The following is a 21,238-nucleotide window of genomic DNA, read 5'->3' on the forward strand; positions in this document are numbered from 1 at the left end:
TCTAAAGAATATGTATTTAAAGTTTTTATAATATACGAGCCAACCCGCGGCATATCATACGCCGCTATTTAGTTGTTTTTTTTTTCTACTTTTCAGTAATTCAGAATTTGTGAATTCGACAGTACCAATGCTGCCACTGAAAATATGTGCTTTAAAACACTAACCCCCCCCCCCCCTCCCGTGAAAGCAGCCTCCTCTTAGTTACCTCCTCTAATTTTAAAATCGTTTCAAACTAAATTATCTTCCCCTAATAGCCGTCACCAAACCCGGCTCTATGATTGTAAAATGTAAACATTTAGAGTGAACTACAACTCACCAGGCCATGTAGGGGTGGTGGTGGGGGGTGGGGGGTAGCGATAGAGAGGAAGAGAGGGGACTGCAAAGGCGCGCTTGCAGCTTGTTTTCTAACGGCTCCCAGAAGAGAATTATATATATAGATAGCTCTATTAGTTTGATCGATTGGTCTCACTTTACCTTTTCAATGTAATAAGAAATGGCTATAGTAATATGTATTTTAAGTTTTAAAAAAAGACATTTAGTTCTAGACAGTATCTAAACTGTTTGAGAACTTTCATCAATACAGTATAAAACGTTTATTTTCCAGATAAAACAGTTTGTGATATGTATAATGTTAAAAGTTTTAATTTTTTGTTTGTTTTTGTTTTACTGTGAAACACACTACCACGCTAAAGAAGGAGTTTGTCGTATTCGTGCACATGTCTTACGACACAACGAACACGGGATTCGATCAAGTCCATTGAGACGAAAATTAGCTCAGGTTAAGCTGCCATCTTTTTTTTTTTTTGCTGAACTGAAAAAGGGAACAATGATCACGACAGAAGTAAATTAAGAGACGATTAAACCAAAGTTGTTGTAGTAAAGTCTATAGTTATACATCAAACGTCACATATTTACAGTATCTGTGATTGCTATAACGCCAGTGATATATTTATACATAGCCGTATTGGCTATACCTCTCTCAAACTATAAATAACCATAACATAATCGTATTGTTAACTTTAACATTATAAGTTTATACAGACACATTTAAATATTAAAACACTTTTTATCAAAATAATAAAATAATAATTATAGGCTAACTATGTTTCGTATTTCAGCAATTGACTTTATAATTAGATTAGTAGGTCAAGACCAGATGGTAATGTGATGTAACATGATCTGTGACACTATCAGATGTTGAATTAACACAAAACAAATTAACAGCAAGTTGACAGACCTGATGGTGATGATGTAACTAATGTGATGATTCCACATGATGTTTGGCTATCATTTAAATGTAAAAATTCCACATACACCATCAACGGATACTACGTCAAATATAAGTTCTGCTTTTAAAGTACGTTTAAGTTTTGTTGCAAGAAAACATAATGACATCATTTGATAACGGGAACGGCAATACATTTAACCGAATGTTTTGCTGGTCTTTAAAATATATAAAGCAACATCACCGTTTTTAACAATTTAACAATTTTTTTTTCTAATTGAAACGTATACAACTAAAATAGAATGTAGGTTTAAACAAAATAATCAACAAGATTGTTTTTCTCGATAGTCTGTATTTTGTTAGTAAATAAAGTGCGATCATTTAAAAAAAAAGTTCTCTATGGGTGTCAATGTTCGATTGCCTCTCTTTTATTCTTTATATTTAAAAAATGGGAAACAATGTGTGATCTACTTCTATATGTACATCGTATACAACGCACATAGTAATTTTCAGCTTGAAATAAAAAGCTACATATATAACAAAACCAGATGACAACCCAAGTGTGTCAGCTATTCTAAAATTACAATTTAACGTACGATCACTGTTACCGTTTCTTCGTGAACTTATGATTTCTATTTTTTTTTATTTTTAGCCTGAACAAAGTCGACCATAGATTGTTGTCCCAACTACCTTGACAAAACCTTTAGTTTATTAGTATTTTTTTTTTAAATAACTATTGAATAGTGTCGTCAAAAGTACCATAGCAGTTATCCTTTATCAACACTAGCATCATCTGAGCTGAGGTTGTAGTATATAAACATTTGAACACATTAATTTTACCTGGGTTTGTTTTGTATGATCAGAACTCCGTGACCCTAACATAACTATGTAGTGTGTGGTCAGCACGTTTTATCTATACATCTCAAAAATGTAAACGTTTATAAAATGTTACACATTTTTAAAGAAAATACTTTTTAACAATTTTAACAGGATGTTTAAAAAGTAACATGGGCAGAGTAAAATGATACGCCTTAAATCGTCGTCTATAGTGTGAATCATTTCAATCTTTTGCAGCTGTAAAATCACATAAAACACAGGATGTAAACGCCGTTGTTTCATCGCTGAATCATTTAGTTATTAATAATGTAAAATGTATATCAATTAAAGCAAGTGTTGTTATCACTTCCCATATTGTTATACGCACCATATTAAGGGAAGTAACTGGCAAGGAATTCCCTTAGTCAAAACAAAACAAAAATACAACACTGATAGGCAAAAATAACTAAATACGCTACAGTATCTAGATGTCTTATGTTTGAAAAACTGCGTCTTTAGAAAACAAATCGTTTGTATTTTCGCTTGACTTTTAAGTAAATATAATATTGCTCCGTATTATACAATTCGTAGCGGTATTATTCATTTACATACATTTTGTATTTAGCGTAATTCTTAGGGATTTTATCGCTACTTTATCACATTCTTTTGCGTATTAAGTGATATTGTATTAACTAAATGTCTCTATCTGTACCTAAAAAGGCATTGCTTACAGGCGGTTTTAAAATACAAGTTAACAATTGGTTTTGGATAATCATTGATAAAGATCACAGTATTTACTTTATAAACAGTTTAAAATGGAACATGAAGATGTGACACCACAGTCGCCTATCACTAATCCAATAGACCTAAACGATGATAGTAATGATACGATCATAAAACCAAGTAAAAACCAGCTGAAAAAACAACGAAAACGAGAAAAGTGGCTTGCAATTAAAAAAGAAAAAAGACATGAGGCATAGCAGAAAAGAAAACGTCGTCTAGCAGAGTTGAGAGAAAAGGGAGAAGACATAGGACCAAATAGAAAAAGATTGAAGTCAAATACAATGAAAAATTCATCATGTAAAATTCGGGTTGTGATTGACCTTTCTTTTGATGATCATATGACAGAAAATGATGTGAATTCCTTGACGTGTCAACTACAACACAGTTATTCTACCAATCGAAGAGCTCAAAATCCATTGCAGTTATATTTGTGTGGATTAAGTGGAAAAAACTAAAGAGCGCCTGGACAGCATAGGAGACTATAAAGGATGGGATGTCCACAAAGAAATCCAGCATTATGAAGAAGTTTTTCCCAAATCTAGTCTGGTTTACTTGTCAAGTGAGTCACCTACTGTTTTGACATCACTATCCGATGACAAAGTCTACATCATTGGTGGCTTGGTAGATCACAACAAGGGTTTATGTCTTAAGATTGCTGAAGAGAAAGGCATAGCACATGCACAGCTTCCCATTTCTGACTATCTTAATATGAAGACACGCAAGGTTCTTGCTATAAACCATGTTTTTTCTATCTTATTGCGGTACACAGAGAGTAAAGACTGGAAGGAAGCTTTTCTTGCTGAAATGCCTCAAAGAAAACAAGCGTATCTAAAGGACGGAAGTTAACCAGAGCAGGAATGCCATGCATCTTCATCTACTGAAGAGAAACCTGCCGACATAATACAAGAAGACCGAATTGAAAATAAAGGGAATGAAGAAATATCTGGTCATTCAAGGGATGTAACAGACATTGAAAAAAGGAGGTGGATTCTTGTGAATGTTTAAAAGACAATAGTATTGATATTAACTCTAAAACAGAAGTGCTTGAAATGGGAGAGAATACAACTAGATGATCTGAGTAATGGCAATAGATGTTAGTATTTGTAAATAATGTGTTTCATTTGTTCATTTTTATCTATGAAGTAATTTTAAACTATCAATATTCATTTTTTAACTTGAATCTAATTAGCTATGAATCAAAACACAAACACTTGAAATATGTTATCCAAACTTTTGTTTTTAAATAACAAACAACAAGCTTGATACAGAGTTTTTATTTTTATTCACTGTTTTAATAAAATTGATGATAAAGCAAAGAAAAACATATATAAAGGTCAAGTTTTAATACTGGCATTTGTTGATAAACTTAGTTGATATACATTTTTTAACACAGAAGGATATCACAGATACTGGTAACTCTTTAATTAAAAAAAAACACATGTATATTATTTTTTTATTTGAAATAAATACATTTTTGAGACAGTTAAAAAAAAATTAACTAAATGTTGTTTTTCACTTAAACACCACACTACAGCAGAACTTACGATAGCTCAGAAAGGCTAGACAGAATATTCACTCATGAAAGTATAACGTTAATCAAAGTAAAACATCTTACACAGACACATATACCAACCACAAAATAATTATTGCTCAGTTACTAATCAATTCCACTCACAGTAAAAATATCACACATTGATATATTAGATGTTCTAAAGTCAAAATATCACACATGTTACTATTAGACGTTATAAAGTCAAAGTATCGAGTATTAGACGTTCTAAAATCAATACACTCATAAAATATTATACTGTAAAAAACAACTTGAAACAATATTAAATCACTAAGAACTGGTGGAGTAGAGCATATACAGACATCTACTTGGGCTCTCACTAAGGACTGGTGGAGTAGAGCATATACAGACAGCTACTTGGGCTCTCACTAAGGACTGGTGGAGTAGAGCATATACATACATCTACTTGGGCTCTCACTAAGGACTGGTGGAGTAGAGCGTATACAGACATCAACTTGGGCTCTCACTAAGGACTGGTGGAGTAGAGCGTAAACAGACAGCTACTTAGGCACATCCCCACAACTGTGATGTGGCCAGCAACTTGCACATTTTTTTTTCGAATATTTTCAATAATAAGTGTTATTTTATTCAGAAGACATTTGTTTATATGCGTCAGTGTGCATTAATTTGAGTGACATATTTCTTTAGTTATTAGTTTCTAAATTGGGTTGGGGGTGTTTTATAGTTATAAATTTTATTTTATTATCATAACAAAGCTAGCTAAAATACTTTATTTTATTATGTGCAAAACACGTGTATGCTTTTGTATGAATAAATATTTTTTTATACTCAAATACATTTATTTTAAATCTATTTACCTAATCCTACTCAAATACCATAATATTGAAAAAGAATAGTTAGTGGCTCTTTAAAAACTGGGACATTTTGTTAATTTTTACTTCTGGCTCTTCCGTCTCAAAAGGTTGCCAACCCCTATACAGATAGAAACAGGTAAGTACATTTTAATGTGATGCTAAATAAAAGTCACCATGATGTTGCTCATAATCCAGCATAAGAATGAGAGAAGCATCAACATATTGGGGATTTGGGTCTATGGGGGGGGGGGGTTATGACTCCCCCCCCTAACCCCCCCCCCCTGCCCACGCCACTGCGCAATGGACTCTCTAGCGACCCAAAACACTTACAACTAACCTCCGTAACCAAGGACGCCAAAAGGTGTGTGTTGTGGTACCACCCATATTCGTTTTCCTAACGCCAACTAGCAGGTTTTATGTGAACCAAATGCATGTCGGTTTAGAGTAACATTACTTTTCTACATCGGCAATTAAAATACTGTTTAGCTGAAGCAAAATGTCGACACCAAACAGTTATGACGTAAGGGTGTGTACATTTTGGTGTTAGCTCTGTAACATTGGCCCCACACAGATGGTCAACTTGATGTCTAGACTTTGGCACCATCCCGATGGTCAGCTTGATTTCCAGACATTGGCAAAATCCATATGGTCAGCTTGATGTCTATACATTGAGAACATAAATGTTGGTCCTGCTGCAATTAATGGCGCTACAAGGTTAACCATACTTGTTATTGAATTATTTAATTAGGATTATTATTTTTTTGGATTGGTCTATTAGATTTTTTGGAACCAAATCATGCTCCGCTTACTAAAAGATGTCCACAGCAATTATTCTATCTCAGTGGTTCTTAAACTAGGGTCGATCGAAACCCATGGGTTTTGTGAGTTATTCTATCTCAGTGGTTCTTAAACTAGGGTCGATCGAAACCCATGGGTTTTGTGAGTTATTCTATCTCAGTGGTTCTTAAACTAGGGTCGATCGAAACCCATGGGTTTTATGAGTCCGTCTAAAGGGCTCGGCTGCTGTCTAGACACACACCAATCTCATATGTTTCACATTAGGATTGTACTTAGTTGGTACGATATTAAAATTAAGAAGGTTTCGATGATTGCGCACATGACATTAGTGGGGGTCGGTACCTTTACAAATGTTAAGAACCACGATGTATGTGTGTTAATCTACTAGAGATTTTTGTGCACGGTTTCAATATATTATATTAACTGAATCGATAGTAATACCATTTTATTTTTAATAAACATCAAATTACTGTAACTGCATTGTAACTTAATAAAAAAAAATACACGCATTTAAATATAGCATGTCACAGTTTATAGATACGGTATTGTATTTTGTGTGGAAATAAAATAACCTATTTACAATTGTTAGTAGCCAACATGATAAAAACAAATATATGCAGTGGCTTATACGGTTTACTTAGCATTGTGAAGGCCTGTAATATTGCTCCAGTTTACAAACACACCAACACAATGACAAAATCAAATAATATTTATTTTTATAAAATATAGGCACACATCAAATGATACCTAACTGTAATCTCAAACAGTTTTCTGACATCATGATGTGTCCTACACTGGGGCGTAGCGAGGGGGGGGCGGGATGCGGACCGCACCGGATGACACCATTTAGGGGGGTGACACCAAGGCAAAAATAGCAAAATATATAGAGAAAAACTCGAGGGGGGGGGTGCAAATCGAAAACTTGGGGGGGGGGGGGTGGAAATCGAAAATTAGAAAGTTTGTCCCTTGAAAGGGTCTGTATGCCTCTGGGGGGTGACACCATTAAGTGCCGCACCGTGTGACACCCGACCTCGCTACGCCACTGGTCCTACACGTTCAATAGACTAACCGACACAAATGTGCTAACCTTGACCAATGGTCAGCTGACTGTTCCACGGGACCAGTCATTACGTTTTAATGTTATCATGTTGTATTTGTTTTTGTCCATTGGGGCTTATTGTCTGAGAATTGGTTACAATTATTTATATCCGGAGAATGACATAAGTTCACTGTTACGTTCCGGGTTAGTTTCAACTCAAGAGACGATTCGTGTTGACCTCAATACTTTTATTCGGTCTCAATTCTTTACACATAACTGAACAGCCCTCGTCCTAACCGCTACCAACTAACCGCTGCCTGACCCCCCCCCCCCCCAATCACTCACTCGCCCTTTTATACCCGCATTCGACCTTGGGATTACAATACATAAACATACCGGGGCTACTACACAGTAGGGTGAACTCAACTCACACACGCACTCCCCGCTAAGTTTGAGACTATTCTACCCTATTCTAACCTGACCTCAAACTGACCCGTAACATATACGAACGTCCATTCAGACGAATTAACCCCTTGTCCTGTTTGAAGCGGAAGAGCCAAAAGTTACAATTTTCAAAATGTCCTTGGTTTTAAAGAGCCACTAACATTTTTCTATTTCAAATATTTTTTTTTTTATTACGATTATTAGTATTTGTGCAAGGAGCTGGAGGGCCGCATCTTGATATCAAGGGAGCCGCATGTGGCTCGCGAGCCGCAGGTTGCCGACCCCTGCCTTACACTAAAGGGTGACCCACCAATTGAAACTGAACATTTCAATTGACAGAAAGAAAATTCTTATAGGCAATAACTACTTCCGGATTTGTGGAACACTATACAATTTACCAAATCGGTTGTCTTTGAAAAATGTATAACGCTTGGCCACTGTTTTGTAACTAATTTATTTACCTCATATTAAAAAAAAAACATTAAAGTACAAAGAAAACCCTTTTTGAGTATATCAACAGATTATTTATAAAATTTTAATATGGCAACTATTAGCCCTTTTTAGTATATAAAAACAAAATGTAATGATATAAATATTTATTAAAGTTATTTTTTAAGTTATTTCCCTTTATTTGATTTTGGAATAAGACATGTAGTATTTTGGAAACATTCATTTTTTATTGCAGTTTTAAAATTACAAAACTCTAACCTAATTTCGTATCTACTTAATATATATATATATATATATATATATAGGAATATTTTCACTGAATGCAACACTGTATCAGATATATCACGTTAGTAATCCACGTCATTTCTATTGTTATTTCATAATTAAATTAAAATCCTTTAGGTACCTGGCCAGAGACGCGGACAGTTATAGCAGCTTGTTATTTTCTGACATAATCTCTGACATAATTTCTGGCATTTGTGATCCAATAATTACCAGACGAATAATAATCAACGACGAACACTGAGCAAACCCGTTGCAGGACATCACAATTTATATTCGTCTAACACGTTAGGCCGTCTATATACTGTCCATCCAAATAATCAAGAATGTTTTTACTTGCGATTATTGTTAGTTATCGTACGTGGGCCTAAATCATTCAAAGAATTGAAAACAGTAAATGATGCAGAATGTGAGAACTATCGAGAAGCTTGCCAAAAATTACATCTTCTTGAAAACGATGCCCATGGGGACACAGCACTCGCTAATGCACCAAAACTGCTCAACCACAGTTTTTTGCGATAATATTGACAACATGTTTCTCTTCAAACACGAAATATCTTTGGAAAACACAAAGATTGCATGAGTAAAGACAGCTTACGTCGTATGCAAAGTACAAATCCGGAAATGTAATTTACAACCAATGGTGTATAATGAAGCGCTGCTTTCTATCGAGAATGTATGTTTTGTCAATCACTAACAAAGGATTGGTGCAATTGGGAATAGTTTCCGCTTGCAAAAAAACACAATAGACAGCATGTTATCTTTATTGTGTGAGTCGCACATAGATAAAAACCAAATCATGACCGTTTACCATAGACGTACACAGAAAGTATTCTAGCTCAGTGGCTTATAAACCTGGTTCGATCAAATCCCAGGGGTTCGGTGAGTCCGTCTAACTAAGGCGTTCGGCGTAGCTCAAAACACACACCCGCCTCATATGATTCCGACTGAATTTTCTCAGTGTAGACAATATTTTTATTAAGAAAGGTTCAATGATTGCATATATGAAACTGCTGGGGTTCGGTATCTTAAGAAAGCTAGACTAACCAAGGTGTATGTTGTTTTTTTTTTATTTAATAGTTAATTGATGTGCATAGTTTCAATATCTATCACCTGAATCGATCAATAAGTTTAATAAATTACTATACTGAACTGTTATTTGACATACGAACGATTAACTTTACACTCATTAATTCAAAACGAAAAGTCCAGTCATTATCTCTGTGTGCTGAATGTTTTTAATTACTGCTTGTAGTTCATAACAATACATAACAATAGAATAGCGTGGGTCAGGTAGAATAGGTAGGTCAGCAAGTGACAGAGCTAGAAAAAAATAGCCACCCCGCAAAAAAAAAAAAAAAAAAAAAAAAAAAAAAAATATATATATATATATATATATATATATATATATATATATATATATATATATACCCGAACCCCGTGCGTTGCCACGGGGATAGAAGAAAGTTTGACGAAATATATTAGAAGGATTTCACCAACGCGTTACTAATCATATGTTCTTAGACGCGTGACCTTCTTTTCTAAAAACCAGTTATTTAAATGTAAACAATGCCTGCGTTTGGATCATAAATATCAGGACACGGGTTTACCTACACTACCGCATGAAAACATTGAGTGTACATTAATCACTCACCGAAATAATATGGTAGAACACACAGCGGCGATTTCAGGGCCCCCACCCCCCGATAACACTACCGCATAGGCGCGGCGTACGACCCCTGGCTCATTAAAATAGCAGCTGTTAACAATGATGCAGATTGCGTCATTCACTAAAGTGACACAAATGAACAGGATTTGTTATTTAACACGTAAAAAAAATTTGACGCGTTTTAAACAATAGTGTGACTGATGCAATATGTTAGCGTTAGTAATGGCCTATTCTTAGATGCTCGATCTCAATTTCTGTTTGGATTATCTAAAAATAGATGCTAATTGCATCATTTGCAAAGTCACGAAACTGTTTGGATTTTTTACGGACAAAAAGAAACATCCCAGTTAATAATCTAACCTTGGTTAATTTTTCTGAGTATTAAAATAAAGCGTATTACATGGCCCTCAGCGGCCCATGTGGGTCTTTGGGGGCCAAAACAGACATTTTTATTTGCAGCGTAACCGCACCCTACCAGGGCGCCAGAGGACACGCCTGTTCCAATTTAGTCAGCGTTTGTAACGCCCCATCCTATCCATTGTCTATCACACTGTTAAGACTGAAAGTATTCACCATAGCGCTCACGGGAAAGACCAGGGCGCCAAATCGAATCCTGCCAGGGGGGGGGGGGGCGCCCATGCAAAATCAAATCCCCCGCCCGCACCACCCACATACCAAGCTGACCGCTGTGGTCTGCCACATCGGGGACAGCCAGCTCGGACATTTTGTGGCTTACCGCCGCGGCATCCACAGTGGTGGTCAGTCTCTGAAAGGTGCGGGTGACCTAGGCTCCAAGTGGTGGTACACGTCAGATAGCACAGTGTCCAGTGGTGGTCAGTCTCTGAAAGGTGCGGGTGACCTAGGGTCCAAGTGGTGCTACACGTCAGACAGCACAGTGTCCAGTGGTGGTCAGTCTCTGAAAGGTGCGGGTGACCTAGGCTCCAAGTGGTGCTACACGTCAGACAGCACAGTGTCCAGTGGTGGTCAGTCTCTGAAAGGTGCGGGTGACCTAGGCTCCAAGTGGTGCTACACGTCAGACAGCACAGTGTCCAGTGGTGGTTAGTCTCTGAAAGGTGCGGGTGACCTAGGGTCCAAGTGGTGCTACACGTCAGACAGCACAGTGTCCAGTGGTGGTCAGTCTCTGAAAGGTGCGGGTGACCTAGGGTCCAAGTGGTGGTACACGTCAGACAGCACAGTGTCCAGGGTGTCCCAGCAACAGGTTCTATCTTCTGAGGCTTACATGCTGTTTTACGAGCGCATTTGAATCTATGGCAATCCAGATATCTACGTGTAAACTCTAAGTCATATGTTTATAGAGTATTATATCAACACTGGCTGCAGCACATTGTTTGTTATAATTCTCTTTTTTGTCTATATCGTTAACATGAATCCTAACCTGCATAAAATACTGATCTGTTTGAGTAGTATTATTTTTGTTTGCAATAAAAACTTGCGTCTATTTGTTCTGGTAATTATTGGATCACAAATGCCAGAAATAGAGTCTTTGCTTTTTTTTTAAATTTATACATTTCTTGTCATCTATGGAAATCCCAGTGTGCTGTCTGTTATCGAATCATTAATCCTTGATTATATGTTGTATAGTGTACATTATAAGTGCTTTAACATGTCGTACAGAGGGTACATTTGCTTTATAGTGCTGAACAGTATGTAAACCAAATGCTTTATAATTGTGTACTAAATATAAATCATGAATGCTTAATTATATGGTTCGAAACATTACACATCAATTACTTTATTTCATTAAGTATTCAATTACATTTTAAACTTGACATGGAGTTTTAAGTAACATCACTATCCATGTAGCATCTAATCTACTTAAATAGTTTGTAATTTTGTTTTAGTTTAGATTAATGATTACTTTGATTCGTTTAATACCTTAGATATCACCTTTGAATTTAGTATTATATAATTTTTATTGAAATACATTTAGGAGAAAATAATCAAAAGACCTACACATAAATTATTAATAATTTTTGGTGATTTTGTAAAAAAAATAGGAATTTTAATTTCTTTTTACTGTATGTTTATTGAACTGGTATTATTTTGATATTGTTTATATGTCATTGTTTGCTGATCTTGAAACCATTGCTGTGATTATGTTGTTATACAGATTTCAATTCTTTTAAGCAAATTGAATAATTACAATTTTCTTTTTGCATAAAAATGTGTTATAAAGATAACCTGAGTTAAGAAAAAAAAAAGAAAAAAAAAAAAAGCTCTTCGTGTAGACCTCAGAGTCCATACCCTTAGTTGTCAACCTACTGATTGCTGGTAGCGAAATGTTTGTCCTTTCTTTTTAAGTTGATTAAAACATGAGTACTTCAAATACATACTTGTATATTCCCCGTAAGTTACAACATCATCCTCACCTCGAACCATTTCCGATTGCAAAAGAACACAAGAGACAACATGATCACATGTGTGGCCAATTACGGCTGCATACAACACAAACTCGCTTTATGGAACTAACACTTTTAAACTCTTGTATCAGATATATGGTAGTCCCACTGTCGACTGAAATCGGTATGTAAAACACATTTAAAACACATTTCAGGCACATTTAAGGGACTTTGAAGACGCGCTTCCACATTTCGATTGTAAGATATATTAAACACATACACACAGTTGTATTAACGTAATATTTTATCAAGTTTCCTAAGAGATTATGTCAGAAAATAGCAAGCTGCTATAACTGTTCGCGTCTCAGTCCAGATACCTGAAGGATTTTAATTTAATTATGAAATAACAATAGAAATGAGGTGGATTACTAACGTGATATATCTGATACAGTGTTGCATTCAGTGAAGATATTCATATATATATATATATATATATATATATATATATATATATATATATATATATATATTAATTATTAACGAAATTAGGTTAGAGTTTTGTAATTTTAAAATTGCAATAAAAAATGAATGGTTCCAAAATACTACATATCTTATTAAAAAATCAGATAAAGGGAAATAACCTAACAAATAACTTTAATAAAAATGTATATCATTACATTTTCTTTTTATATACAAAAACGGACTAATAGTTGCCAATATTTAAATTATATAAATAATTTGTTGATATACTCAAACAGGGTTTTCATTGTTCTTTAATGTTTTTTTTTTTAATATGAGGTACATAAATTAATTACAAAACAGTGGCCAAACGTTATACATTTTTCAAAGACAACCGATTTGGTAAGTAAAAAAAGCATTGCAAAGATCAATAATAATTACTGCCTTTAAGAATGTTCTTCTTTCTGTCAAATGAAATGTTCCGTTTCAATTGGTGGGTCACCCTTTAGTGTAAGGAAATTAACTGTTTGGACGGACACATTTGAGGGTTTTTTTTTTCAACTGTATTGAATGATACTGTCAGTTATCAAGTACCATTTAAGTTTGAACACATTCATCACATTACACTGAATTTAAACTGAGTGACACTATTTAATCTACATCAAACATACTGACGGACAAACAGACAACCAAACATACACCGTATTCCCATCTTATTTATACGTATACATCAGAGAATTGACTTTCTAACGTGAATCACATAGGGCGGGTGTCTGTCTTGACCACCGCCGAACACTCATAAAACCCCTGGGGTTAGATCGAAACTAGTTTAAGAACTTCTGAGCTAGAATACTAATTGCTGTAGACGTCTAATATTAAGCGGGTCATGATTAGGTTCGATGTGAGATCTATGAGGCCCACAGAATAAAGTTAACATGTTGTCTATTGTGTTATTTTCCAATCGTAAACGTTTCGATGTGATGATGATGTTGTACCTTAAGGGGGAAATAACAATATGCGATTGAAGTATTATTGTTTTAATCGTCGAAAAATAAAGGACACATTTCACAACAAGAAATCGGTAGAGCTAAGGGCTGGAACTCTTAGATCTAAACAAACATTTTCAAAATATTACTCGATAAATGCGAGAAGACTACAAGCATAGCTTAAACAGAATTTTTCTTATTTATATGAAACTATTATACAATTATCGCAATGTCTTCATTAGCGATTTAAGTAAAGTCATTCTATCAAATAGTAATACTTTTGAAATACTAAAATAGAAAAAAAAATTCCTGTCTAAAAATATGTCCGATTGTATCTTAATTGTAATACGTACTTTACAACCTACTATTGTTTTTAAGTATTAATACAGTTGGTTATGCAAATCATCAGTTACCTTTCTACTATTGTTTCTGAATAAGAAATGCTAAGTAATTGATAATTATACATTTTTCGTTAAATATTATAATGAAAATAATAATGACTTAATAGTGTATCTATTCTGATTAAATATTTTAATTAATAAAAAAGGTGCAAATACTGTACTATATTGACAAAAATTGAACACGAATTTATATATATATATATATATATATATATATATATATATATATATATATATATATATATATATATGTATGTATATATATATATATATATATATATATATATATATATATATATATATATATATATATATATATATATATATAGGCATATTACTAATAAAATAAATATTTAAAAATTCAATCATTTTAGAAAATATTACAAATGTAAGCAAGAAAGCTAACTTTTATTTAAAAATATATTAGGTTATACATTTTAAAAACTGTGGCTTGAATGTATATCGTTTTTAAGGACTTAGGATCCAACCCGTTTAATTAATCTGTTACGCTGTTCATCAAACCTTTATAAAGGGGTGAGCGTGGAAGCCTGGGACGCGAGTCTGGGTGGAGCCGCCCTGGGTGCAGATCTTGGTGGTAGTAGTAAAATACAAACTTGATCTTTATATTTGACATCTTGTTATCTTGATTTAGTCTGCGTGTTTTTATTTCCAGGAGACTGAGTTCAAAAGGGTCTACAACTATGGAGAAGTGAATGTTTGTATACCACACTGGGTTCATGGAAAATTTATGAGAGTCTTATGCTCACTGAATTCTACGAGCCAAAGACACTAACACATGAAAGAACGCAGAGGTTAATTAGACTGAAGACCGAGGGAACAACTATAAATTCATAATTAAGCCCAAAATGGACAAAGAAAAAATACCTCACTTTATAAGATTTAAAGACGCTGAAGGAGCGGCACAGGTGGCAGTAATCCACCTCTCTGAAAGGAGGATGTTGTGCCCCAACGGGGAGGTATAAAGTAATACAGCCTTGCGGAGAACAAGAAAAGGCAGCTCAAAGACATCGACTACAAAACGACACAAGAGAAGTTTGGAAAGTTGGGACGAAGACGACGTCACTGAACTGAGAGAAAGAAAGGGCAAGGAGATCAGCGCTAGCGAGGCGCTAAGAGATCAGCGTCTGAAGAGGAAAAGAGAAGATGGTGTTGGTGACAAGGAAGAGAGGAGTACATCAAGAGACACAGGAAGTAAACAAATGGGGTCCATACAAATGGTGGATATTGAAGAATCACCTTCAATATTTAATAATACACCACTATCCCAACCATCTTACAGCGACTAAGTCAAAAGAGGAACATATCAAGCTAGGCAATTGAAGGCCACAATAGAAAAAGTTAAATCACCAGAGGATAGAGAACTCCCAGACAGCGACAGGGAAGAGCTAGTAAGGCTAGAGTACGACGCTGACAGCAAGGATAGCCTACATTCTCCCAACAGAGGAACCGGATATTTTCAACACAGCAAACAATTCAACGGATATGTCAGAAAATGAAAATGAGATGGAAAGTGACAATGAACAATTTGAAGAACTCGATATACAGCAAGATCAACAACAACAGACCAAGTAAAATGAACATAATCAACCATGGGTTTACACACATTAGTAAATTTAAACATTAGGGGAACCTGCGGTAAAACCCCGGCTCTCATTAATTTCATTTATAAACATAATATCGACATCTTACAAGAGACACATTTTAACACATTAGAATAAACACATACATGTTGCAACAAACTGGGAATAAAACAATCAATACATACTACAGGACAGAGAGTAGGGGAACCAGCATACTTTGCACAAACAATAAATACAAACTAGAAAACATGACAAAAAAGACACTCTGGGCCGAAACTGCAAGTGTCACAATTTAAGGAAACACATCAGAATATACGGTCATCAACATACACGTATCAACAAAAAAAAAAACAAGAACAGAAACACTTCTACAGAAGTCTTCAAAAAAACAATAACCACACAATACAATTATCATAGAATAATGCTTGTGTTTTAATACATTAAAAACCAAAGAGAAATAAGTCGCATCCCAAAGTCTGATACGGAAGACCCAAAAAGTTATAATTTACCAAATATCCAATTTTTTTAAAAAGCCACTAACATTTTTATTTCTATATTATGGTATTTAATTAGGATTAGGTAAATACATTTGATTTGTTATTTCAAAAAAAAATAGCTTTAAATATGAAATAATAATTATTTATATGAAAACGTACACATGTTTTGCAAGAATAATAAACTTAGTAATCGAATAATATAACTATAGGACTATCCCAATCCACTTTAGAAGCTGTTAAATTTTCTTTCTCTTTCTTTATCGTCATCAGCTGTTCAGGATGTGTCTGTCATTATCGAAGCAGGCCTCAACACGGCAAACTCCGACTAACTGGCTTAAGTATTGGTTTGAGTACGGTGTATCGGTCGCTTCTGTCCTTCGGTTTTCACCGGGCTTATCTTCCACCCCACTGAACGCAGGGTAAACTCGTACCCCACGGTTCACAAAAAAAAAAAAAAAAACTACGTCACTAAGAAGAGACTTTCAATTTGCACCCTCACCCCCTTTAACTTTCGATGTACACCCCTCCTCAAGCTTTCAATTTATTTTTCCAACCCATTTTGGCGCCCCCTAAGGTCGGCGCCCGGGGACATGTGCCCCCCCCCCAATTCCCCCCCTCCCCCCCGCTCGCTACGTCTCTGCACTCAGGTCAAATTAAGGATAATTGTCAGATAGAGAAAGGCATTATGTATAACATAACATTCCACATTTAACGATATTAAAAACGTCGGCACTTGGGCAGTGGCAAGCCTTGAATTGTTGCTAAGGGCTGGCTATAGCGCGGCTGTGGGGCTAGGCCTGGTGCCCAAGCGGCTGTCAGCTGTCCATTTACTTTCTACCTCACCTACTCTCACTGTTCTCTGATGAGTGTTTTATTCTGTTTAAAATTGTTGTTTTTTTATAATATATATATTTTTTGTGAGCTTTGATAATGAAATAATATAACTATTAATATTTGTGCAAGGAGCTGGAGAGCCGCATCTTGACATCAAAAGAACCTCATGGGGCCCGCGAGGCGATGGTTGCCGACCCCTGCCCTAGGGGGGGGGTGGTGGGTTATTGACTGAGAATTAGAATTACAGCTTATATCAGGTGTCGGCAACCTTTTGAGACGGAAGAGCCAAAAAAACAATTTACAAAACTGTGTATCGGTCACTTCTGTTCTTCGATTCTCACAAGGCATATCCTCCAACCCACTGAACTAAGGGTAAACTCGTACCCCATCGTCATGTACCCGACTCAACAGTATGAAGCTAATAACTAAAAAACTACGTCACTCAGGTCAAATTAATGATTACTGACAGATATTGGATATGCATTCTGAATAAAATAACAACCTCCGTTTAACAATATTGGAAAAAGTTGGCACTTGGGAAGTGGCAAGCATTGCACGGCTGTGGAGCTGGGCTTGGTGCCCAAGCGGCTGTCAGCTGTCCGAATACTCTCTACTCCCACCTATTCTCATTCGCTGATTATTTTTTATATTTAAAGTTCTGTTTCTTTACAGTATAATATTTGTTATGGGTTTTGAAAAATAAAATAATACAATAATTTCTAATATTTGTGCATGGAACTCGAGGGCCGCCACTTGAAATCAAAAGATCTGCATGCGACTCGCGAGCCGCAGATTGACGACCCCTGGCTTATATGAGTGTATTACTGTTTTGTTTTATTTTTTTTTTGTTATTTTTTATTTTTTTATTTATTTATTTTTTTTTTATTTTTATTTTTTTTTATTTTTTAGATATTTGTATATTTTATTGTACAGTAACATAGAAAATTCACCAAAAGTCTCACACTGACTTTATGATACATGAATAATTAGTCATGAAAAAGTATGGGGAAAAAAAGTATACATTTACAAGCCCTGTTAAATTAAATATTTTAAACAAAAAAAATTTTCACAATAATTTCTAGAATGGTCTTTCCTGTGAAATTTGACAGGATATTAGTAGGTACAAAAATTTAACATTTAACCTAATACTTGAAGATCAATTTTACTAAGTATACTTATACTTGACAGAGCAGTTTAAGTTAAAGGTATTCCTAGGTTAAGTGATTGGAAAAAGTTTTTCACCAAATGTATATACCATCTGTTGTTCTCTCATCACTAAACAACACTAAGCTTTAGAAAAAAGTAATATTAATATTTTAAAACTTTTTCAGCCTCTTTCTGTCGACGCAAGAGTTCCTCTTCCTTCTCTTGCTGCTCTAAAGCAATTTCTTTCTCCCGAATTTTTCTGCGCTCTTCCTGCTTGGCTGGTCTCACATATGAAAAATAGGTAGATCTATATATTTGGAAAGAAAGTAGATTGCATCCTGCAACTGTTAGTCCCATTAAAGAACGAACTGTCCATAAATGAAGTGTATCCAATAGTGCTGTTCTTGTAGCTTTCTTCATTGTGGTAGCTATCTTTCGCTTTGCATTCCCGAATTATTCCGGCTCTACAGTCAGTCAGATTGTCTTTTTTTTTTTTTTTTTTTTTTTTTAAATAGTGTTACTATTTTTCATTTAATTGAATTCTAAAAATGAAGTTTACCTTATGGACATTGTTTAACTTGAAATTATTATTATTATTCAAAGATAATGTTCTTTGTCTCAAAGGTTTGATTTTTATATTTACATTTCCAATTTTAACGAAAATGGCACAAATCTAAAAATACAATTTAGCATACGTTTAAACTATTTATTATAACTGATATTCTTAACTATAACTAGTAATTTTATTTTGCTTTATTAATTTGATTGCGTTTGTTCTTATATATTGTCATTATTAAAGAAGTTGTTTCCCTTGAAAGATGAACGAAAAGCACGGAATTGTAAAGGTTTATTAATTTTTTTTAAATGTAATTACATTTTTTTTCAAGCAATATTCACTGAGTCGGGTTAGACAAAAATACCTGTCATGAAGAAATGTTATAAATTAACCGCCCATTGATAGTGTATGCCTCAACAGCTTAAGTCGTTTATTAATCAATATTAATATTAATCAATATTTATGAGATAGCAATTTAATGTGATAGACTCAATTATTCATTGACGATTTGGTCATATTTATACTGAACAACTAGATTCTAGATCTGTATGGAATATTGGTATGGCTTTAGTTTTTTTTTTTTTTTTTTTTTTTTTTTTTTTAACTTATGGCATGATGAATCTTTGAATGATGTACCATAATTTATTGGCAGTATTATCAATGGTAGTCATCATAACATGAACCAGATACAGGATAATATACAAATGTTTTGTACAGAAAAAAATGCCACTGGTTATGTATACAAATGTAGTCCTGTTTCACAATTCCTGGAGGTTTTTCACATCTTGCTTCCCTTTCATAGTAAACCTTATGACAGCGTGTCAATTAAAGAATCGCTCATCTGTATCTGTGAGGGCTCATGATCACTCAGCTTGAAGACATTCTCTATGACAGAGACTTCTGTGGAGGTGGTATCATGGCCGCAGATGGCCATCCAGTCATTGACCACAAGGCCCCCAGCCAGAACCTCACTGCCTCTGTTTACTGTACCTGCCTCAAGAGGTACTTGAAGCAGGGACAAGAGCTCATCTAAATCCTCCACGGATGTTTTAGGGGGGACCATGCCTCCTTGATTACTAACTACTGTGTAACTGCCAACCAAGACGATGTTGTCGACTGTGTGACGAAAGACTTCAACATTGAGTGTGTCAACCAGTAAATCTTCTGTTTCCCTGTCTAAATCTGGGTGTACCAGTGCCACATAATCATTGCAGGCAATCACATTCCCCAGGGCAGACAACTTCTCTTCAGCTCTGTAAATCTTGACGGTGTTTGGCAGGGCATTCCTTATGTGCTGCAGCTCTGGTCTGTTGTTGTGTTTGGGACCAGCAAACCATGACGATTTCCTGACAACAGTCAGGGCCAAGTTAGTTATTGTGACAACAGTTGTGTTGGGGACCAGCAAACCATGACGATTTCCAACACACATTCTGCCTATAACACGACAACCAGCAATGCTCGCATGGACACCAGGAATTGTGTCCCCTATTTCACCTTCAAAAACACTGTAGAAATGTTCAGAACCTCCCATCCCAACTAAGCAATAACTATTTGTCAGTTTGGCAAAAACTCCAACTTCATTATTTCCTTTAAATTGAGCGCGAACTGCCATTTTTATGTAACAGACAAATATTTGACGAATTTGGGAGTAGATCTTTTGGAAAAGTCATTAAAAGAGGGATTAGATTCCAATTATGGTTTAAATGGAAATGCTCACGCGTCTTAGAGAAGAGCATACAAAAAAGATAAAGGTTTTTAAATATGTAACTACATAAAGTTTTTAATAAAATATTATTGTTGATGTCATGTCAAATATATTCAATTTTTCCTACAAAAATTTTGTTTTAATTTAACAGATGTATCAACTATTATTTGTGTAATATTTTAATTGTTAGATCCATTTAAGAAGACATATTTGAGAGTTTTCTTGTTTTGTCTCCCTTGTAGTGCCTCTAAACAAAAAAATGTATATTAATCTGTAAGTATGTATTTTAACGACATAATATTTATTCGGACATCTCAACTGATTTTTTGATATCAACGTAATAATGTATACGATATTAGACATATGTATATAACTGAGACATATATTAACATACTTATCTCAAACAAAGGAGTGAGGTAGAATAACGTAGAATAGATTGTCTTTTATAAGCAGTCTCAGTGGGTAGGAGTAAGTACTAATCACATAGCCGACCAATCAAAAGAGAGATTAGCAGTCACGGTCAGTTGGTCAGAGATACCGTCAGTTGGCAGTCAAGCGTGTAGAAAGTCAGTCGAGTGTTAGAAGCAGTTGAGCAGAGATAAGTCAATTAAGTTACAGTTGAGATGATTCAGTTGATAGAAGTGTGAATATGTTGTCAAGAAATAATGAAATAGTTTTTACGAATTAGTAATGTATAATATTAGATACCAGTAGAACTAAGGCTATGTTATTTTGAATTATTAAAAAAACAACAGAAACGTTATATTATTGAACTTGGAACAGTGTCAGTGTTGCTATATTT

General features: G+C 34.8%; 2 protein-coding genes across 2 annotated transcripts; one reads left to right on the forward strand and one right to left on the reverse strand.

Moving 5' to 3' along the window:
- The first annotated feature begins 2,747 nt into the window (after positions 1-2,747).
- Positions 2,748-4,304, forward strand: LOC131939103 (tRNA methyltransferase 10 homolog A-like). The gene is given in 2 exon segments (XM_059297333.1): positions 2,748-3,270; positions 3,272-4,304. Coding segments are annotated over 2 exon segments (813 nt in total). The 5' UTR covers positions 2,748-2,856; the 3' UTR covers positions 3,671-4,304.
- A 15,042-nt stretch (positions 4,305-19,346) lies between these two features.
- LOC131939098 (eukaryotic translation initiation factor 6-like) lies at positions 19,347-20,343 on the reverse strand. Its single transcript, XM_059297330.1, has one exon. The coding sequence runs from the start codon at positions 20,341-20,343 to the stop codon at positions 19,540-19,542; it is 804 nt and encodes a 267-aa protein (XP_059153313.1). The 3' UTR covers positions 19,347-19,539.
- Positions 20,344-21,238: the final 895 nt, after the last annotated feature.

Source organism: Physella acuta, unplaced genomic scaffold (assembly GCF_028476545.2).
Source record: "Physella acuta isolate Inbredline_101_S28 unplaced genomic scaffold, ASM2847654v3 ptg000264l, whole genome shotgun sequence".
NCBI lineage: Eukaryota > Metazoa > Mollusca > Gastropoda > Physidae > Physella > Physella acuta.